This window comes from Rhinolophus hipposideros, assembly GCF_964194185.1.
Source record: "Rhinolophus hipposideros genome assembly, chromosome: 18".
In the NCBI taxonomy this organism is placed as follows: domain Eukaryota; kingdom Metazoa; phylum Chordata; class Mammalia; order Chiroptera; family Rhinolophidae; genus Rhinolophus; species Rhinolophus hipposideros.
In genome coordinates this window covers 20,258,941-20,282,325 of record NC_138064.1, presented here as the reverse complement: position 1 = coordinate 20,282,325, position 23,385 = coordinate 20,258,941, and the positions used below count along the sequence as shown (strand labels likewise).

At 41.0% G+C, this 23,385-nt stretch overlaps 1 protein-coding gene across 1 annotated transcript; it reads right to left on the bottom strand.

Annotated features, from left to right (window-relative positions):
* Nucleotides 1-570: 570 nt before the first annotated feature.
* TWIST1 (twist family bHLH transcription factor 1) lies at nucleotides 571-2,390 on the bottom strand (the record flags this gene model as incomplete). The annotated part of the gene is made up of 2 exons (XM_081079770.1): nucleotides 571-1,232; nucleotides 1,746-2,390. The coding sequence occupies one exon, from the start codon at nucleotides 2,388-2,390 to the stop codon at nucleotides 1,788-1,790; it is 603 nt and encodes a 200-aa protein (XP_080935896.1). The 3' UTR covers nucleotides 571-1,232; nucleotides 1,746-1,787.
* Nucleotides 2,391-23,385: the final 20,995 nt, after the last annotated feature.

Genomic DNA, 23,385 nt, shown 5'->3' with positions numbered 1-23,385 from the left:
GACACTAAATGTCATTTTCATTCATGAAAGAAGAGTTAAGCAAATTGCTTTACAAATGGAATTCTTTCCTGCTGAATTAAACTTTATTATTTTCTATGCACTTGTATTCATTTATATGTGTATAGATAATTTTAACAACACTTTATGCATCCTTTCACTGAAATGAATCTAGTATTTAAAAGTCCTCACAAAGAGTGAAAAATACACAGTAACAAAAGAAAATAGTAATGGCTTCATACTGCTGATTTGCATTTAACTGTTTTATAGCCACCTCCTCAAAAGATAAGCAAGCGAGATGAATAACAAGTTTAAGTTTTTGTTGTTTGGGGACCTGATAGGAGACGAAGGAGAGGTGCTTCTAAGCCCACTGGACACCAACTTGGAATAATAAAGCTGTCTTTCTAAATAACATGCCAGTACCTGTCAGTAGCTAGTTTATTTGAGTTTTTCACTGCTTTGTTTATATTAATGCCCCCTCCCTCCTGGATGCCTCCAGAGTTAAACAAGCAGGTATTTACCTCCAACTTAATCCTGAGTTTTAAAAATATACACCAAACTCTAAGGTTCTTAAAATTTTCAATCATATTTATTTATTGCAGAAAAATAATATACAAAGATATTTACAAAACAATCATAAAAATATGAATGCATTTAGACACCGGATCTATTTGCATTTTACCATGGGTCATCAATAAATAAATAGAATGTTGTTTTTTTGTATTTTAAGTTTTTTTCCCTCAGAGGAAGAATGAAAAAAAAAAAAAGGAATTAACTGACTATGATTTTGCCAGTCAGTTTGATCCCAGTATTTTTACTTCTAAAGGTGTTCTTAAAATTCCTCTGATTGTTACCATTTTAAAATGGAGAAAAGTCCATACTGTTGCCTTTCCTTTCAGTGGCTGATTGGCACGACCTCTTGAGAATGCATGCATGAAAAAATAAAAATAAAAACATTCTTCGTCAAAAAAAAAAAAAAAGGAACACAAACAACTGTTCAGACTTCTATCAGAATGTAGAGGTGTGAGGATGGTGCCGCTGCCCGTCTGAGGATCACTGTCCACGGGCCTGTCTCGCTTTCTTTTTTAAAAGTGCGCCCCACGCCCTGTTTCTTTGGATTTGGGTTCTGCTCTTCTAATTTCCAAGGAAATCTTTGGCATATATATTTATTTTTAGTTATCCAGCTCCAGAGTCTCTAGACTGTCCATTTTCTCCTTCTCTGGAAACAATGACATCTGCAAAAACCCAAAAGGGGGTAAAGTTGGTTATTGTTTAAGTCTCTGTGGCTGTTTTCTAAGACTAGTGAGCACTGTTCTTATCACCACCGAGAAATTACGCTGAACAACCTGGAAGGATTTCAGCCCAAGGGCAAGAGGAAGTGGGTGGGCGGAAAGGAGGTGGAATTTGGAAACACTGGTTGCAAGGAGAACGAAAACTTTAAAGCCAAAAGAAAGGGAGGCGCTTGCAAGACTGTCCTTACCCAAGACCCTTGCCTCTTGTTCAGTCTTCCCTCCTGTCACGCACACTCACGCACACGCACACGCACATCCCTCCCAAAAGCGCAGCCCACTCTCCCTAGCCGGACCGACTGTCTCCAGGGACACTCGGGATGAGGTGGCGGTACCAGGTTGGGTGGGAAGGCTGAAAGGGAGAGGAGAAGGAAGGCGAGGAGGGCAGGGACCCGCGGCCTGGCCGTTAGTCCTTCTGCCACCTGAGCGGCGAAGGGGCGCAGCGGCGCCGGTCCTTACCTAGGTCTCCAGCCCTGCCGAGGGGGTGGGGAGCTCCGCCTGCTAGTGGGACGCGGACATGGACCAGGCCCCCTCCATCCTCCAGACCGAGAAGGCGTAGCTGAGCCGCTCGTGGGCCACATAGCTGCAGCTTGCCATCTTGGAGTCCAGCTCGTCGCTCTGGAGGACCTGGTAGAGGAAGTCGATGTACCTGGCCGCCAACTTGAGGGTCTGGATCTTGCTCAGCTTGTCCGAGGGCAGCGTGGGGATGATCTTCCGCAGCGCGGCGAACGCCTCGTTCAGCGACTGCGTGCGCTGGCGCTCCCGCACGTTGGCCATGACCCGCTGCGTCTGCAGCTCCTCGTAGGACTGCGGACTCCCGCCGCCGCTGCTGCTGCCGCCACCGCCCGCGCCGCCGCCGCCGCAGCCCGCAGACTTCTTGCCGCGCTTGCCCTGTGCGGGGCTGCCCGGCTCCTCACCGCCTCCGACGCCCCCGCCCACGGCCCCGCCAGGCCCCGAGCCGCCGCCTGCACTGCGCCGGCTGCTGCGCCGCTTGCGCCCCCCGCGCTTGCCGCTCGGGGGCTGCTGCCGGTCCGGCTCCTCCTCACTGTTGCTCAGGCTGTCGTCGGCCGGCGAGACTGGCGAACTGGACACGTCCTGCATCATCTCTCGGGCGGCAGCGTACGGCCTTGCAGGCCCGGGGCAGAGGGGCGGCCCGGGGAAGACGAGGAGAGCGGGACGCCTCAGCCCGCCAGCTTCCCCAGCGCGCGGCGCCGGCCGGGGCGGTGCGGCCCGCCGAGGAGGGAGCGGGAGGAGGGACGGGGAGGATCTCCGCAGGGAGGGCGCGCGGGGGAGGCGGGGAGGGAGGCGGGAGGGGGAGGGGACGGTGTGGATGGCCCCGAGGTCCAAAAAGTAAGCGCTCAACGGCTGCACGCACACCCTCTCGGCCTCCTGGAAACGCTGCGGGTGCCGGCGAACCCGCGAGGTGTCTGGGAGTTGGGCGAAAGCTGCAGACTTGGAGGCTCTTATACCTCCGTGCAGGCGGAAAGTTTGGGGGCAGCAGTGTCATTGGCCTGACGTGGGGAGGAGGGACTTTTCGAAGTTTTATAGGAAAGTTTCCGCTTTCCAGCCCCCCTTTCTCCGTCCCCACCCCCCTTCTTCGGGGTCTAACAATTCGTCCTCCCAAACCATTCAAAACCGACCTGGCTCGGGAGACCGGCCCCTCTGCCCGCCTCCTTGCTGCCCTCCCCCTCCCTCCCCGCCGCCCTTCGCCCGCGGGCGCGGGACGATTTCCTTCCGCGCAGGAGCGGGCGCGGGCCGCGCCCCCGCACCGGAGTGCAGCCCCGGGAAGCGGCCGGAGGGGACCGTCGCGGCCGCGGTGTCGGTCCCTCCCGGAGTGGCTGTGACAGCAGCGATGGCAACAGCTTCTACGCAGTGGGTGATGTCTCATTTCGCCACAGTACCCTCTAGGTCCGTGGGGCCGGTTGGGGATTGCTGGGGCGGGGGAAAGGCAAGACAACTGGCAACGCGGAGCCCACCCAATGGTTAGATAGACGGGGCCCTGGAGTCCCAAGGGCCAAACCACCGCGGCTGGCCCTGAGGTCGTGGGCGTTTCTGAAGACGTGGCCGCGCCGTGGGGACTGAGGATCTGCGCCCCGGCCTGCTCTCTCACCCCTCCCCTAGAAGCATCTGGCCTTCTTTTTCCCTCCACAGTCATCCAGTCTAAAGCTTCCCAACACCCAGATGGACTACATCTACGAAGGTGCCAGAAAGAGGCAGAAGTTAATTCTCCCGCGGAAGGCAGTCCTGTCCTTGGAGAGGCGTCAGGGCCAGAGTGGGCAGCGCAGCGTCTTCGCCGCCGCCCTGACCTCCTGAGCTGCCATCCCAAGGTGGAGGACCCTGTGGCCCTTTCGTCCCCATCTCCTAAATAAGGTCCTGCGTTGTGACCTCTAAAGGTCGGCTCCTAAGAGAGTGAGATGGGGGTTCAACATTGTTGCCAGCTGTGAGAGTCCCCTTCCCTACACCCCACCCCCACCCTCCATTCCTAGGAGATCGAACGGGCAATTAATGCTTCCTGCGCCCCAAAGCCATTCCAATTATTTGGACACTTTTACATTTTATGCATTTCTATCCAATAAATTAACGAAGAGCCCCTAAGAGGGTGTTAATGCAGAATCTGGCAGATTGGAAGCAACAAAAGTTGGTGAGCTGGTGAAGTGAAGGGAAGCCGCTGTGGAAGAGAAGCCCATCTTTGCAATGCAAGGCTTTGTTTTTCTTTTTCTTTTTTGAACGCGTTGGGATAGAAGAACCGGTTTATAATCACGCCTTACGTTGCAAAGCAAACCAGAAGTCAAAAGTAATAGTTGGGTGGGTGGTGTTGCAGATTTGGGGGATGCCGGTGTTGTGTGCCCTGCGCTCGGGTCCCTTGCGCAGGCCACGGATTAACTGAGCGAAGTGCCCCTTTCTTGGCCGGACGGAGGGTCGAGGCCGCGGGCGTCCTGTGGAGGAGGCGGGAGCTCGGGCGACGCGAGGGCAGGCCACGTGGCTGTGCGGGGCTGAGGCTCTTGCAGCTTCGATTCGGGAAACCCCGGGGTCTGGAGCGCTTGGGGCAGCTGAAGGGCTCAGCCTTGTAGGGGAAGTGAGGGCAAGAGGCATCTCTCCCGCGGGGAGCGAACAAGATTGTACTTTTTGGGGGGCGGGGAGGGGCGACTCGCAGGATTTGTCTATCACTATTTTTACGAATATTCAGAAACAATTACCACAACATGCCAACTCTTGCTTCGAGAGTCGCTGCCATATTTTAAAATCAGCCTCTCTGAAAATCAAATTCTACTTGACCTCCACTTAATAGTACGTAGGCAGGTCTCCTTAAAACAAAGCTCACTCATTAGTCACCCTGGTGTTTGCATCTTCTGCCTTAGGACTTTATCTCTTGGAAGCAGTTAGAGAACAAGGCAGAAATTCTGCCCTCCTCTCTACCTAGTGTTCTCTCTTGGAAATCTGAGTTGCAGTGTATTTCGCGATTCTTATTTGAACGTGGCTTCAGAATTCTTTAAAATATTCCTTCCACATTCGCCTATCTCGTTTTTTTTTTTAAAGCACCAATCTCCAAACTTAATTTTTTGTGTTGTTTTTTTTCCTTTAGCCGAATTCTCAAAAATAAGGAGATCGAATAATTGGACTCTTTCCTTTGTGGCTGTGGGTAAGCAAGACAGGAAAGTGTGGGCAAAGTGTAAAGGAAACCTTACCTGACCAAGGGGAATTGGGGTTGGGGGGATGGAAATGGGGGCGGAGAAACTGCAGGAGAAACCGAGTCCATGACTGCGCAGCAGCCAGGGATCATTAGCCAGCCCGACTTGCAAAGTCATCAATCTCCAAGACTAGTTCTTAAACAAGTGAGCCCAGACCTTCTCGGGCACTAAACTTCTAGGGGGCCATTTAGTACAGGGATCCCCAGGGCTGAGGCGAAGCTCTGGATGACAGAATGCCTAGAAGAGGATTTAAAACGAGTGACCTAACCAGAACCGTCTGGGTACGGAATCTTTCTGAGGGAATCAAAATGAATAACTTTAGTTCTGACAAGAAATCTCTCTTGATCTCTTGGAAGGAGTGGAGGATGAGACTGAGAGGGGTTTTCCAGTGCTCACATGTTACTTTTTGAGCACAAGGATGTAGCTTGCCCAATGAATTAACCCTGCAAAACGTGTCGGGCTTGAAACACCCTGCTTTGCAAACTACAACGTTTCCTGGCCAGATCATCCCACCACTCTGCTCATCTATAGCTATATATCCTACTTGACATTTTGTCTAACATTTTCCTTATCCACTCTTGCTGGTGCACGAATAAAGGCGGGATCTACTTCTGTGTGCTGAAGAGCCAAATGTAATTCTGCATATGTTATACAGGCAACGATAACTTCCAAAATATTTAACATACGAAAGCATGCTTAGTTCTAAAAGCTTAATTGCGGGCTCTTAGTCTTAGAAATTTCCCTTTGGGGCTGAATTCAGCCTGACTTGAAGGACAACGGTGGAGGACTACCTTCTTTGGGAATACTGGATTAATTGGAATTAAATCATTTTGTTTATTCTAGCATAAATTCCCTGAAAAATAATTTAACTGAAAACAAAAAAAAAGTTTTCTTTTGCACTCCATAGTTCAAAACAAGCTTTGTTTTCAAACTGCAAACTTGGCATGTTTGCAGTCATGTTTGCAGTTCTTCCTGAAGAATGTGTGTGATGTTACAAATTAAAGATGCTGTTAGAAGTAACAGGAATCTCAGTGAGAATCTTCAATAAGTATGTTTATATCTGTATCTTTACAGTTGGAATATGCACTGCCATTCTCTTAGCAACTCATTTATAGATACTTTTAGAGAAGGAAACACCCATACACTATGAAATGGTGAGCAAGTTGGTAAATTTTGGAGTTGGGGCTTGCACAAAAGGTGAGTACTTAAATCTGTGTCTACTTCTTCTCAGTCTTTGGATGATCTACCACCTGTTTGCTGGCTTAGAGTTCTGTAAAATAATTTCTCAGAATTTCATGAATGAAGCACTGCATTCACACAGAAGGGGGCGCAAATTGGAAAACGCTGCAGTGGAGTAGATCTTCCAGGACATTGCACATCTTAGATTAAATCAGGTTTTGTACACTACCGGGATTTAAATGAGAAAATTTTATCGAAATGGAACATAAAGTTTATGTCAGCACAAAGGACTTTTGAGCCTCTGTGTAAAAAGCAGATGCTTCCTCAGTGACACAGGCAGCCTTAATGATGTTGGAACACCTTGCCCTAAATAAGAGGTCATTCTTTTTCTCATTTAATGGTAGGTTAACTCATGCATTGGACTGATTTTACCTTTCTCTTTCTGAATTTCTGTAAGAGTGAGGAACTAAAGTTATAAGGAATGAAAATTTGAAGCTTTCAATCCAGAAATTAAATGAGAAAGTATAAATCACAAGAAATTGAGTTGCCAAGAATAAGCCAATCAAATTTTCAAATAAATATTAATTTTTCAAATATTTGGCATTCTGCACTTAAAACAAGGATGAGATAAGGAGACATAACTTGCTGAAATTGTAGGGAGAGAAGAATCAGAGTGGAAAAGTATGGAGTTTTGAAGAGTCTTTCCTCCCTCTCTCTCTGTTAGTTTATTGGGTGTGCAGGCTAGAGAGTCTGTGTCCCATCTTTGCTGCCAATTAACCTTGTTAAAATCATCTCATTTTACTTATTTCAAAAAATTGCTGCAATAATTGAAGAAATAATGTGATAAATTCATAGTTATTCATAGATGCTTTTGTCATGGCCGAAAACTTCCTACATAGTAAACATTTTTCCCTTCTTTTAAATCATCTGATAATCAAGCAATTTAAATGTAAATCAAATGATTTGCATTTTGCCTTTTCCCAGCTAACGTTCCCTTTGTAATCACTCATAACTTTCAACTCTTTTTACTTCAAGGGATTTCCTTTTATGCACAAATGGCTCCTCCTATTCCCAAGCCTTAAATCCTATATTCATTGTTTGGATTGATTGTTTCTGCAAAAAACATGCTGTTTTTGCCGGTGACCACAAGAGGACACAATTTCCCAGAGAACTTTGTTTAAAAAAAAGCTTAGGGAAAAGGAAAACTCACAAAATAGCAAAAACACTACACAATCAACAAATGTCATTTGGGCATGTCTGGCTGATTTATGTAACTTTTATTAATTTTTAAAAACAAACATGAGTTGGCATTCAAGCTTTAGGTTTTTTGGAAAAGTTAATAACTTTATTGTAGAACATAAAAGCATACATTTATGAAAATATACTAAAATACTACCAATTTAAGGGAAAATGTTTATTTTGCATTAGCAGAATTTTTTTACAAAACAGTATTTTGTACAAAGGGAAAATATTTATTTTACATTAGCAGAATTTTGTATAAAACTCACTGACCAGGAATTTTATTTTCTTAATTTTGAGCTATGTTTGGCAATCAAAACAGTTTTTAAAAAAATATCTGACTGTTTCAAAATGGCTTTGAAAGTTGGAATTTTTAGTTTGGGCACTTGGGATGTCTTTACATTAAAAAATTATATGAGAATTATGTTTTATGGTTTGTCAATTATTTTTTAATGCACAAAGTAGGTTAAGACCTAAAATTATTATCCAAAGATACAGAAAAATAAGATATTTTAAAGATAATGACTTCCCCAGAATTATTATACACAATCTTTAATTTAAACTGTCCTTCCTCTTTCCTACGACTTCCTCTCAAAAAGTGTTTCAGGGCATATGATTATTTGTAAATTAAAGTAAATTAAAATGAATTATGTCTCAATATTTTTGTGAAGGATTTTCTAATTCCGGTGGAGCACCGTGACAACCAGGCTGGGGAATTTCTGTTTCAGTTGGAACTCAATGCTTTTGCTTTGCATTTATGTCTTCTTGCAGATACACATTCTCTGAGACCCTGCGGGAGGGACTGAGCAATGGACCAAAAGATATGGAGAAAGAAGATGATAAAAAGACGAGAGAACCGAGTAAAAATAAGGAGGAGATGACGAGAGACAGAGCAGAATGTGGAGAGGGTAAAAGAAGGAGCTGCAGCAAGTGAGCAAAAGAGAGGATTGATAGAGAAAAAGAATGAGGCTTGACATGTAGGGGGAACAAAAGGCTTAAATGAAAAAAGAAAGAAATTAATGCACACAGTGGGAAACAGAAAAGCACCAGGACTATTTGCCTCAGTTTCTGTTCAGAGAGATTGTTGCAAGTAGTTGCCTGGTCCCTTGCTGTAGGCATTTCATTTTAAAAATCCCTGTTACTATCACCCAAGTCATAACAAAAAGTAAAGAACAGGGTGGAGGGCCATGAAACATTTAATTCAAATTGATGTTCATCTAATAGGCATGCTCTATCCAGAATTAAAGATGATACCATGTTGTTAATACTGGATCTCAAGATGGTGAAGGGAAAGACATCAAGGGGATGTCTTAACTGACGCCATTACTCTTCAAAAGATGCCGCGAACCATGATAGGATTTCAAAACTTTTATGTGGTTGCTGAGACTCCTGGCTCTAGTTATTTCCTTTTACCTCCAAAATGGAGATCAAGCTGGATGTTTTCCCCTGTGGTTTAGTCAGGATCAATGCCTCTGCCATCTCCACCTCTGATTCCTCAGGGAAAGGTATACCTAGCAGTAAGTGATGAGTCTTATTCTCACTCACCTCTACTCATGACCTTGAGAGATTGTAAGGTCCTGGTTCTGCCTAATGGCATATGTGGGAAACCTGAATTCTGGTTTCATTTGGCACTAATTAATTGCAACACATTTATTGATTTGTATGTAGTTCAACAAAAACGTGTTAAAGTTTTTAATTATTTTAGGTGCTCTGAGTGAGATTTAGCTCTGACATCAAGGATGTCACAGTCTAATGGGAAATAAAACATGAAAACAATTTTGTAACATGGAGAGCTAAATGCCGTGATAGATATTTTCAGAGTGCCAAGGAAGGACACTGGACCTGTCTGAGGTAACAAGATGCCTTTGCATATTGGGAAATTACCTCACTGCAATGGTAGCCTCCAAATACATTTCCAGGAAGTCTGTCCCAGAGAGAAACACACCAAAAGGCCCATGGAACAAATTAAGATGCACATGTCACATGGTTGTTTGAATTGATTTGAAAAATACAGCAAGAAAGGGAAATATATGGAGTAGGTTAATATAGGAGGATAGGTTGCAAACAGGTAGAAAGAACTGCTACCCAGATCCTTGTACACAGAGGTACAGAATGTTATTAATATAGTAATATCTTCTGTTTCCCCTTCTTTCTCCCCCTCGCTCTCCCCCCTCCCTATCAGTCTTCATGGCTGGAGGTGGTGTGGGTGTGGGAGCCACCAGAAATGATCCAAAGTTCAGATCACAGTAACTTTGTGTGCCATGCTAAGGTATTTGGGTTTTATTCTAAATGCAATTGGAAAACTGAAGACTGTTAAGCGGGGAAAGCACATGACCAGATTTATATTTTAGAAATACCAGTCCATGGGCAGACAGTGCAGCGGGTGGATTAGACAGTCACATAGTTAGATTAAGGAAGTATTGCATCAACCCACAATATACTTAATGTAAGGATATCAGTTGACTTATGAGATGAGAACTTACACAGTTGCAGTAGCTGTGGGGACGTGGACAGGATGATACAAAGTTGAGAGAAAATGAGTGGATTTAGGGAGATTTGGGGGCATCAGTTCCTAGTCTGCAAAATGAAGCAAATGGATAGATAATTTCAAAAAGTTGAAAAATGTGTAAATTTGAAAGGATTTGAGAAATTATCTAGTCTGACTAGTCCGTTGTAAAGATGAAAAAGTTTTCTCCATGAATGCTTATGACTAAGATTTGGGAATATCTGGAACCTGCAAGCATTTTCCTAAGTGATGAGAATAAATTTCCTTCTAATTCTGGAAACTGTTTGTGGCCAACTGTGGGCCTAAACTTTTATGCCAAAAATTAGTAAAATAGGCAGTGAAGTGATTTGAAAGGGGGCAAAAGTGGCTCCCTCCAAAAACCACCTTTACTTCCCATAGTCTAGTCTTAAATCTGGCACTGGTAACTCATTAAGATGGGGCCTGGCATTGTCCTCTCCGGGCTCCTTTTTTAGATGGCAAAGTCCCTAAGGTGAGGTAACAAATTAGGTCACTAACACCTTTGAGTGAATTAGATTGTATGATGTTTTTCTCAAGACAGGAGTGGCTCATGGTAGCCGAAGGACACTGACACATATTGGAGAGGCCGGGCTGAAAGGCAAAGAAAGGAAAGGTTGTGGTATTAGGGCCTTTGCAGTTTTTCCAAGTGTGGGCCTTGGCCTGACACCCTGGGTCTGTTGGAGCCTCTCATGCCTGTTACTCAGAGTGGCTGAAGCTGTCCGGTTCTGTCTTTTGGATTTAGTTCTGATAGGTAGAGCACAGTGAGACAGCAAGGAAACAAGAGCCCACCAGCTCTGTTGCATCATTTCGATTTGTATCAAGGTCTTAGAACCTTGCAACATGTCCATCAAATAAGGGATACCCTTCTATTTCACTATCAGATGTGAGTTAAGAGCAAACAATAATTCATGATATCTTTTTTTTTTAACTACAGTGGGCCTCTTTAGCTGTAGTTGTGTTCAAGAGTAGCAGTATTTCCGAGGACTATGACATTATATAATGACTAAGAAAACAAAAATATTCATTAATGGTCATAAGCAACCTTAGTGCAATTTTAATTTCACAGACAAGTTTTCGGACTGGGGAGAAACCGTAGAAAATACCCTAAAGAGAAAGGCAAAGATGTTAATTCTGAAGCATATCAGAATTAATGGGCTTAGAATATCTGAAGAGCAGGTATTACAAGTGAATTACATTTAATATATTTTTTAACTGGGCCATTGTCTAAAATAGTCTGATATAATGTTTAGGAAAAATAAACTCTGCCTCTACATATGTAACATTGATTTATTATTAATTTAATTATATTGATTCTTATATGAAAATTGGGCACCCAGATATTTTACAAATTCACTAAAATATTTCACAATGTTCTGTTTAACACACATCTTAAATTGGAGACAGATAATTTCATGGCAAATTTTGGTAAGGCAGAATGACTATCAGATTTTATAGGTGAATACATCAGCAATAGAAGTGACAATCATAAGTGTGCTTTAGTTACTGTCATTTCTACGAATTAATAGGTATGGCAGAATCATATTATTGGACTAATTCCATAGAATGAAAGCAGAATAAAAATAGGAATCTAGGTAATTTCCCTAGGTTAAATTAAATGATCGTTTTACTTTAATTTATGATACACTTTTTAAAACATTACATTTGCAGGACTGGAGAAACTGTTTATTAAAAGTCACTTCAATAACGTCAACCTAATGGTTGAGTTACAATAAATTTTAGAAGTCCAGAGCACTTCTTCTTCTGACAAGATAGAGTGGCCATAGGGAATGGTGTAGTGGATGATAGCCTAGATCCTGGAACCAATTAGTGGATGTTCAAATATGGCTTAACTTCTTACTACCTGTGTGACCTTAGATATATTACTTACCCCTCCATGCTTCCTCTGAAAGGGAGAGAATAATGTACCTCAGGTGATGAAATAAAGTCGTAAGTGCTAACCACTTAAAATGGTGTCCGGCACTTAATATGTGAGGATATTGGTGTGTTTTTTTTTTGCAATTTTGACTTTTTTATTTGATTTTTAAATATTTTTATTAATGTGCAGTATTGTATTAGTTTCAGGTGTTCAGGTGTACACAGTAGTTATCCAACATGTATATACCTAAAAATTGATCACTGTATGTCCAGCAACCATCTGACACCGTACCATGCAGTCACAATATTATTGACTATAATCCCCATGCTGTACATTACTTCCCCATGACTTATTTGCCTTATACCTGAAAATTTGGACATCTTATTCCACTTCACCTTTTCTCCCCTTTTTAAAATTTTCAATTACAGTTGACATTCAATATTATTTTATATTAATTTCAGGTGTGTAGCATAGTTGTTAGACACTTACATAATTTAAGAAGTGATCCCCCGACTAGTCTAGTATCCACCTGGTACTATACATAGTTATTACCATGTCGTTGACCATATTTCCTATGCTTTACTTTACATCCCCATGACTATTTTGTGACTACCAATTTGTGCTTCTTAATGCCTTCACCTTTCTCACTCTGCCCCCAACCCCCTCCCGTCTCCTACCCCAATAAATCTAGTACCCATCTGACACCATACATACTATTACAATATTTTTGACTATGTTCCTTATGCTATACCCTACATCACCTTGACTACTGTGTAACAACCAATTTGTACTTCTTAATCCCTTCCCCTTTTTCACCACCCCATCCCTCCTCTCATCTGGCAACCATCAAAATGTTGTCTGTATCTATGAGTTTGTTTCTGTTTTGTTTGTTTATTTTGCTCTTTAACTTCCACATATTAGTGAAATGACATTGCATCTGTCTTTCTCCATCTGACATGCTCCACTCAACACAATACCCTCCAGGTCCATCCATGCTGCTACAGATGGCGAGAACTCATTCCCTTCCCTGGCTGAGCAATATTCCATTGTATGTATGTACCACCTCTTCTTTATCCATTCTTCCATGGACAGACACCCAAGCTGCCTCTACATCTTGCCATTGTAGATAATGCTGTGATGAACATATGGATGGCGTGTCCCCTGGAAATAGTGTTTTAGGTTTCTTAGGACAAATACCCTGAAGTGGGATTACTGCATCCTTCATTGTCTCTTGTAGCCTTTGTTTTAAAGGCTATTTTGTCTGGTATAAGTATTGCTAACCCCAACTTTGTTTAGTTATTTTCATTTCCATTTTCATGGAATATCTATTTCTATCCCTTTACTTTCTGTGTCTGTTTAAATCAGAAGTGAGTTTCTTGTAGGCAGCATATGTAAAGGTCTTATTTTCTAATCCATTCAGCCACACTATGTTTTGATTGGAGCATTTAATTTATTTACATTTAAAGTAATTGTGGATAGATACATAGTTATTTCCATTTTATTATTCATATTTTTGATTTTTTTTTCTTTTTATCTTAAAGATGTCCCTCTAAGACACCTAACCTGTATATGGTTTGGTGGTGATGAACTCCTTTAACTTTGTCTTGTCTGGGAAGTTCTTTATCTGTTTTTCTGTTCTAAATGATAGATTTGCTGGATAGAGTAATCTTGTTGTAGGTTCTTGTTTTTCATCACTTTCAATATTTCCTGCCAATCCCTTCTTGCCTGCAAAGTTTCTGTTGAGAAATCAGCTGACGGTCTTATGGGAACTTCCTTGTAGGTAACTAACTGCTTTTCTCTTGCTGCTTTTAATTTATCTTTGTCTTTATCTTTTGCCATTTTAATTATAATGTGTCTAGGTGTGGGGACAAAGCCCCAAAAAGCAGTTTCCAGGCTCTCGGCCTCACATAGAAAGGTGCTGGCTCGGGTAGTAAATGGCCATCAACTGTGATCAGATGGCCATCAGCTGTGGCTAGTTGGCCGTCAGCTGTAACCCGTAAGCCACTGGCCACTAATATAACTGCTGTGGCTATGCTAGAAAAACAAATGGGGGCTAGCAAGAGCGGATTGCAGAGAGGCGGATGCCGCCGGCGAGAATATAGTGATATGACTCCCCTACTTATGGCTCCGTGGGTGTTCCTTTTTGGCCTCACCATGTCCTGCATTCTTATGTGGGGAGAGGGACCAGAGACCCCACAGGCCGCCCCGCACAACACATGGCATAGTCGGCAGGATACGGTGCTGGCCAAAGCTTTCCTAAGGGCAGTGGAGCAGTTTGTACGTATGAAAGCTCAGTCTGAGGAAGACCAGGAGGAGCAGCTGCCGGAGAGCTCGATTCCCGTGGAGGGGTGGGAAGATGTGGATGGTTCCCCAACCAGCAGAGGCCGGAGAAAGTGAAGGTTATTGCCGCCCTATGGGCTGGGAAGTTCTTGCTGAGGCAGCCCGGATGCAGGACATGTAGTCCCAGGAGGAAATGCTTGCTGAGTCCTCCGTTGGAGATGAGGGTGAGGTCAAGGTCATCCCTCACCCCCAGGACAGCCCTGGCGAATGACTATGGACTATGGGGAATTGCCTTCCATCCCTAATTTAATGGACTACTTGACTGTTTGGGAACATACCACCATGTAGTGGAACTGGCGGATGTTTGCTTTCCTGTCTTGACTGGCCGCCATCGAGAATATGTAAGCACCTTGACTGTGAGCCGCTGTTATTACAGCATGGTACCCTAAGTAGCCCAGGAAGTCTGGCTGTGCCCAGAAGCACTGGTGGTACCCTAAGTAGCCCAGGAAGTCTTGCTGTGCCCAGAAGCACTGGGGGTGCCCTGAGAAACCCTGGTTGTGCTCAGAGAGCCTGGCTATGTCCAGGATATTGCATTTACCTCCAGGCTCCTCACACAGGGACCCTTCTGGAAGACGCTTGTCACGTAGGTTGTGAGGCGAGACCCTGTAGGGGTGGAGTGTGGGGACAAAGCCCCAAAAAGCAGTTTCCAGGCTCTCGGCCTCACATAGAAAGGTGCTGGCTCGGGTAGTAAATGGCCATCAACTGTGATCAGATGGCCATCAGCTGTGGCTAGTTGGCCGTCAGCTGTAACCCGTAAGCCATTGGCCACTAATATAACTGCTGTGGCTATGCTAGAAAAAAAAAAATGGGGGCTAGCAAGAGCGGATTGCAGAGAGGCGGATGCTGCCGGTGAGAATATAGTGATATGACTCCCCTACTTATGGCTCCGTGGGTGTTCCTTTTTGGCCTCACCATGTCCTGCATTCTTATGTGGGGAGCGGGAGCAGAGACCCCACAGGCCACCCCACACGACACTAGGTGTGGGCTTGTTTGGTATCATTCTGTTTGGGACTCTCTGTGTTTCCTGGAATTGTATCTCTATTTCCTTCACCTGGTTAGGAAATTTTTCATTCATTATTTCTTCAAATAGGTTCTCAGTCTCTTGCTTTCTCTCTTCTCCTTCTGGAACACTTATGATGCAAATGCTGTTCTGCTTGTTGTCCCAGAGATCTCTTAAACTATCCTCAGTTGTTTTTTTCTCAAATTCTTTTTTTCTTTTTGCTGTTCCAGTTGGGTGTTTTATACTACCGTATCTTCCAAATAGCTGATTCATTCTCTGCTTCATCTCATCTGTTGGTGATTCCTTTTAGTGCCGTCTTCATTTCAGTTATTGTATTCTCCACTTCTGATTGGTTCTTTTTTATGGTTTCTATGTCCATGTACCACCAGCTTTTCTCACAGACATCTAGAACTTATTGTCACTCTCAAATAATTTGTTTCCTCCACTTTTGAAAATCAGTAAGTTTAAGTAAATTATTTATCTTATTGTTTAGCCTAACATCGAGAAGCCATCATTAATCACTTCATTTTCCCACTGTTTCCCCCATCGAAGTGATCGTGAGGAGTGTTGTTTTCACCAAGACTGACAGACTATGGGTTCCCCCAATAGTAGGAAGTTGGTTTGGATGTGGGACATTCAGAACTCCAACAGAAATGGCTTTTCCAAAGTCCATAGCATGGAGACACTTTGTAGCACAATTTGGTGTTGAGAGACTCATATTGGAGTCTGTTTCATTTGTGTTAGTATTTTCTTCCCAAGTAGACTAATTGTCAAAAGAAACCAGACTTTTCTCAAATTCTTCATGGGCTCCATAATGTGCAAAATGTGTACTCCACAAATACTTGTTTATCGATTATTATTCTGTTTAAAATTATAAAAAAGTACAAGTACTACCTTGTGTCAAATATTCCTCAATTTAACTCGGTGTTACCCTAAACCTACATTTTAGCCAATATACTTGAATGATAATGAAATGGTGTCATATCTATTACTTAAAAATCAGAGATTAAAAACCCTCACTTTAAAAATATTAATTTGGTGACTACCTCCCACAAATATTCAACCAAATATTACCACCAACTGGATTCTAAAATTATTCAGTGTACATATCTGGTCTTGCTTACCCAAATGCTGTATCTAACAATTAGGACAATGTTTGATTTTGTATGGCAGCACCAGAGGAACATAGCACAGCACAAATATTAGTTAGGATTTAAAAAAAAAATTACAATTAAGCAAGACTTAATTGTAAATTTTTTTTGTTTTATTTTCTTTACAAAGAAGAAGCTGAAGCAGTTGGATGAGAAGGAAGCCCTTTCACCAATGTAGTTTCAAAGAGTCGGAGGTTAGTGTAATAAAATACTGAGCAAGTACTAAGAAAGTACTGAGGGAAGTGCCAAATCCGAGGTTGTGGCAATTAGAGTAGGAAGGATAGTTAGTTCTTAGACTACCGAAATGTCAATTCTGTCCTTTTCTGATTCCTCAGAATGGCATAACCATTTAGGGAGTGGTCCATCCTGGTCATGACAGGAAGATGACAGTTTACCACAAGTGTTAGAATTCAAGAGTACTTATTTGGTAACATCCCTGGGCAGTGGGGATAATGCCGACCCAGTAAAATGCCGAGGTCTAAAATGCCAAGAAAAGCATGGGCTTTTCTTCAGGGGAAGAGATACTAGTTAGGAGGGCACTGCAGTAATCTAGGAAGAGGTGATTGAGACCTAAACCGGGGTTGTAGCAGTGGAGTTGGAGTTGGAAAGAAGTGGTCTGATTCTAGATACATTTTGAAGGTAGAGCCAACAGGATTCACTAAAGATAAGGTATAAGACGTGTGGAAGAGGAATCAAAAATGACTCTAAGGCTTTTTATTTGAGCAAAAGAACTGGGGAGTTGGCAACTACAGAGATGAAGAAGTTTGTGATGGAACATTTTCTCAGGGGAGATAGAGTTCAATTTCAGATATGTTGAATTTGTCTGTTAGAAAAGTGGAATTGTTAGGCAGACAGTTGGACATGTGAGTCTGGAGTTTGTGAGAAGGTCTGGGCTGAAGATAAAGTTTGAAATATATCGGCATATAGTAGGGTAGCCTTTTACACTATGTAACTGTACGTCACTATGGCAGTGAGTGTGTGTGAGGAAGGGATGAGGACTTAAACCAAAAACAGGTGGTGATCACTGCTAAGGAGAAAAAGTAAATCAGAGAAGGGGTATAGGAATGAATGGGGAAGGTACTATGTAAAGTGATATTATGACATTAGAGATAACTTATTTTCCTAAGAAGAAACTAGGACATATCAATGAAAAGCAATAATCAATAATAAAAGACATAAAATAATTCTCTAGAGTAGAAAAAAATTAACAAGAGTTCACAGACTAGAATGGCATACTGTTTTCCAGGCAAAGTGAATGAAAACAGATCTATACCCATAACTTTTCTCAGAAAAAAAGTTGATTATTAAAGATAAAGAAACCGTCCTATTGGCATCCAGATAGAGAACATAGAACATAGGTTACTTATAAAGGAATGAAAACCAGGCTATTTAAGTCTTCTTCATAAGAACACAATACCAAAAGAATGTTGTAGTCCAAGAAGTTCATCTACCCAGCCAAAATCACATTTACACATAAGAACAAGTGTAGAAGGACTGAGAAAATACCGTTTTGTCTTTTTAATGCCAACAAAAAGTAAAGTATATGCTTAGCCTACTGAGAAAGACACAAGAACTGTGATGAGCAATAATACAAGGAAATACAGCAGTTTAATCATTGTTATAAAAATAATAATGAGCAATTTTAAAACAAAACAAACAGTTCTTAAAGGAGAATATCTTATAAAAATACTGATGTATTTATAGATACATACTTAATTCCAGAAAAAAAAAAACAGCATTTGCGGTAGATGACATAAATAGAAAAAAATCAGCAGGAAGACATATATTAAAAATAAGATAAATGAATCGAAAAGAAAATGGATATAAAGTAAAATTTAGCCAGGTTAGCAGCAGAATGCATATTTAATGTCATATGTGTTGTTTTTGATGATTTATAGCTTATATTTAAGAGACCGGGGATTCTAGGAAGCTATAATAGATGTCTTTTGATCGTATTTATTTTCGTAATGGTAGATCAGACACTTGGCTCTAAGAAGTCTAATATACAATGTGAACAAGTATCACAAATGACTGTAAGATCCTTAGCGTCCATGAGGAAAAAGAGAAAGAGAAAGAGAGAGATAGGAGGAAGAGGGAGAGAGAGAAAGGAGGAAGAGGGAGGAGGGAAGCAGAAGGAGAGAGGAGACAGACCATAAGTCCAACTATTCCTGGTACTGTGACCTGAAAGTTCTTTTCACTTAAGTTCACTGGAGAAGGAAGCATTGAGTATTACAAAGGACAGTGTCCTTGACCACGTCTGTTTGTTAAATGCATAACTAATTTCATAGGGTTCTTCTTTTTTTAAAATAATGTCATTTAAGATAGGTATATGATATTATGGTGGCAAAAATGATTTTCTAAAAGTAATTTTACCAAAGGCTAATTTCTTTCTGGTTGTGTGGTTTAATCCTGTTATATATATTTTTGAGTATCAAGAATAATATGTATACTTCTGGCTATCTTCAGTAAATGTTATCTCCCTTAACTGAGATATTGAAAGTTGTTGAGAAGTTATTTTGTGATTTTTCTCCCTGAAATTTGATAGTAAAGTGCAGTAATCTAGGTTACCAGTGAAGTGATACTTTCTTGAGAAAACCATTGAGCCTAACAAAATCTTAAATAGAAGACTAATCCTTAACTTGAAAGCTTTGTTGCCCCAAGTTGAAAGCAATGGTATAACAGCAGTTATCATCTAATAGAATTTAGTAGTATTAGCTCAAATCTGTCTTGTCAAAGAGAAAGCCACAGCAGGCAGATGAACTAAAAGTTTACTAATTTTTTTATAATTAAATTTCAATTTAGATAAGATAGATTTCAACTGTTTTTGAAAATTTTTATTGTACTCAGATTTGTACTGCTTTCTGTCATAAATGAAAACAAGGTATACAGCTGATTTTTGTTCTATCATATTTCATGTTCATTTTCATTTGGTATGATGAGACTGTTTTTCCCTTCTGAAACATCAGAATGGTACCATGTGAGATGAGGCTAGGGTATGAAGAGTTTGAGATATGTTATAAACTGGCTTGGGGAAAAGGTTTGTAGCACTCTCCCTCACCTCAGCCTAACATTCTAGGAACAATTTGAACTTGGCCCTTGCCTGTTTGTGTTCTGGGTTTAGCCTTACAAATCTTCTGTCTAGTCTGAGGTCATCCTTGGTGGTCCACAGTATTGATGGGACCCCATTATGTGCTAGATACTGTCCCAAGGCTCCTGAGAGGAAGAGATATATGAGGTAGGATATGGCACTGTAATAAAGGGATCTAAAAATACAGTGGATTAAACAAGGCAGTTTGTTTATCTTATGAAAAATTTGGGTAAGTATTACAGGTGTGGTTCAGGGGCTCAGACATGTTGGATGTTGGAGCTTTAACTTCTTACTCTACTTTCCTCAAAATGTGACTTCCATTTCGTGGATCAAATGGCCTCTCCAGGTCTCATTTCAATTTTGCATTCTAACCAGTGGGAAAGGAGAAAAGCAAGGGGAAGATAGACTCCTCTTTTAAGCGCCCTACCTAGCAATTTCACGTGGCTTCTACTCATATCCCATTACTAGATTTTAGTCAGATAGCCACAACTATTAGGTAGGTGCAAAAGTAATTGCAGTTTTTGCAATTTTTAACCTTTTAAACTGCAATTACTTTTTGAAACCAACCTAAAACAAGTGAGGCTGTGAAATGTTGTCATTAGCTGGATGGCAAGGTCTAGTGTAACTTTCACAAATTCTATTGCTAAAGGATGAAGGGAAAAATGGACATTGTTGGGAAAATGGATATTGTTAGATAATGGATATTGTTAGATAATTTTCAGACACTTTATCAAGTAGTGAACCAAACAGTCATAATCCATGGCTTTAACTTGAATGTAATCCTTTAGACCTAGTCATAATCTGCATGCTATGTAAATGCCCATTTTATTTAGCCTGCCTATGCCTCTCTTTCCAGCAGCCTCAAATTAAGGGCATTTAAGTAGAAAATAGTGCAGAACTCAAAACATATTAACTATAGTTGTCTATTTCATCCCAATAGCTACTGTTTCTGGTGCTCCCACATATCCCATCCAGTATCAGCACAAGTTAAGTGTATTTCCCTCATTCTACTATGAGCTCCTTTAGGCAAGATATCTTAACCAAAATAGAAAATTGTGTTGAGAACAGAGTCAAGTCCATAGTAAGCATTCAATAAATATTTGATAGCTTTTTGTAAAATTGGTAATGAAAGTTAGAACAAGAACTGGATGCTGACCAGAGCTAGAAAACTCAATCTGATCCAGCCCAATTTCAACATTAACCAAGGCTACATTATTGCTACTTTTCACTCTCTCCTCACTATGACATTTATGTGCTTGTTTAGTTTGGGGCTACATGTAAGAACCATTATGAACATTTGACTTGGGAAAGGGGAATCAGGAAATTGTTCACCTTCTTGATCATTTTGTCAACCCCTCTCTCCTAAAGGAGACATTTATGTATCCCAATAACTTCACTAAATTGCAATAAAATATATCTTCATGTTTTCTTTCTCTGTAATTTCTGTTGAAAACATATAATTTGCTTGCATTTTTATAGAAGGAAAGAATCTTGAAAGGAGAAGAAACTTTTAATTTTACATGCAGCATATAAAATATAGTCAATGAATCCAACAGACAGTGACAGCATGAAAGGGAAAAAAAAGTGTGTGGGGAGAGAAAGATGGATAGGAGAGGGAAGCAGGAGAGATCTATAATTATTTTATGGTTTTTTTCTGCAGCTGCTTATCCTTGTGACACAAATGATAAACGAACAACTAGTAGAACCGTAATACAGTACAATACATTGAAAGCCAATTATTAATGATATAGGAACATTAAAAAGCAACTACACTAAATTGTAACAAATCAGTCAGAGGATGAAGGAAAAACATTAGATTTATGAAAGAGTGAATTACTTTAAAGAACATCCACAAAATCAGAGCTGTAATAATGGCATTATACTTTAAGCTGATGAAGAAAATGCTATAAATCATATCTTCTGACTTGGAAATTCTCCCAATTTTGGAGTTTTATTTCAAGAGAACTATTTCTGAATTAAATGTCATAAATCTGGGAACTGTATTGTCTTTTGTCACTCGATCCATTTTGTAATAAATTTATGGTAAGCCTCCATGAAAAGTTTCCAGCCCCATAGTTAAGGTGAGTTTGACTACTGCCCTTTCCTCTTAAAGGATGTTTCCTTGAGGTTAGTCCACACTGTTCTCTCAATGCCAGGACTTTCGGTGTCTCTGACCTCGATGTTGCTCTTGACATTGTTTTGGGTTCCTTGGCTGTGACATTAACTTAGCAAATTATTTCTAATATTAGCGTTGCATATGGGCACAAACAAAGTCTTAGTTTTCAGCCCAGAAATTGTGTTTTCCTTTTGTTAAAATGATGAAACAAACATCTGTATAAATTGTCTCCATTTTAATATTAAATTTTGACACTTAGAAGTTCATCTCAGTTTAATTTTAACTTTGTTAAAAAGCAGGAAAATAAAAGTGAACAAAGAGAAAAAACCTGACGGTAACTCTGTCCAGTAGCACAAAGGCAGTGATATCCAGTTTGACTGCAGGGGGTGGCTCTGGCCTAAACAGTATAGATTTACCTAACAGTCATTTATGCTCCCCACTTTTGCCATTGGCAAACATCATAGATATGATACATATCATTTTTAGGACACATGTCTCTTGAAGCAGCGTTTTGGGTTTCTTCAGATATTTACCTAGAAGTGGGATTATTGGGTCATTCCTTGTCACTTGTTATAGCCTTTGTTTTAAAGTCTATTTTGTCTGGTATAAGTATTGCTACCACAACTTTCTGTTTTTATTTCCATTTTCATGAAATATCTTTTTCCCATCCTTTTACTTTCTATGTGTGTCTTTTGATCTGAAGTGAATCTCTTGTAGGCAGCATATGTAAGGGTCTTGTTTTCTTATCCATTCAGCCACCCTATCTTTTGACAGGAGCATTTAATCCAATTGCATATAAAGTAATTATTTGTTGATAGAGATACAGTTATTGCCATTTTATTCATATTTTTAATCTTTTTTAAAAAATCTTAAAAAGTCCCTCTAACATTCCTCGTAATACTGGTTTGGTAGTGAGTAACACCTTTAGATTTTTCTTGTCTGGGAAGCTCTTTATCTGTCTTTTGGTTCTAAATAATAGCTTTGCTAGGTACAGTAATGTTGTTTGTAGGTCCTTACTTTTCTTAGCTTTGAATATTTCCTACAAATATCTCTGGCCTGCAAAATTTCTGTTCAGAAATCAGCTGACAGTCTTATGGGCACTCCCTTGTAGATAACTAACTGCTTTTCTCTTAAGATTCTCTCTTTGTCTTTGTAGACTTTGGCATTTTAATTATGATGTGTCTTGGTGTTGGTTTCTTTAGGTTCATCTTGTTTGGGACTCTCTCGACTTCCTGGCTTGTATATGTATTTTCTTTGCCAGGTTAGGGATGTTTTCAGTCATTATTTCTTCTAATATGTTTTCATTTCCTTGTTCTCTCTCGTCTCCTTCTGGTGCCCCTGTGATTCTAATGTTGGTATGCTTGATGTTGTCCCACAGACCCTTAAACTCTCCTCATTTTTTTTGGATTCTTTTTTTCTTTTTGCTGTTCTGATGGAGTGTTTTCTGCTTCCTTCTAAATCACTGATTCGATCCTCTATTTCATCTAAACTGTTGATTCCCTTTAATGTATTTTTCATTTCAGTTATTGTATTCTTTATTTCTGACTGGTTCTTTTTTATGTTTTATGTTTTCTATCTCCATTTGTATGTTTTGTATCTCTTTGTTGAAGTTCTCCCTGAGATCATTGAGTACTTTTATAACCATTGTTTGGGACTCTGCATCTGATAGATTGCTTGTCTCCATTTTGTTTAGTTCTTTATTTGGAGCTTTGGTCTCTTCTCTTATTTGGGACATGTTTCTCTTCTCCCCATTTTGGCTGCCTCCCTGTGTTTGTTTCTATGTAGGTCTGTTATGCCTCCTGGTCTTAGTAGAGTGGCCTTATGTAGTCGGTGTCCTGTGGGGACCAGTGGTACAGTCTCCCTGGTCACCAGATCAGCTGCTCCAGGTGTGTCCCTC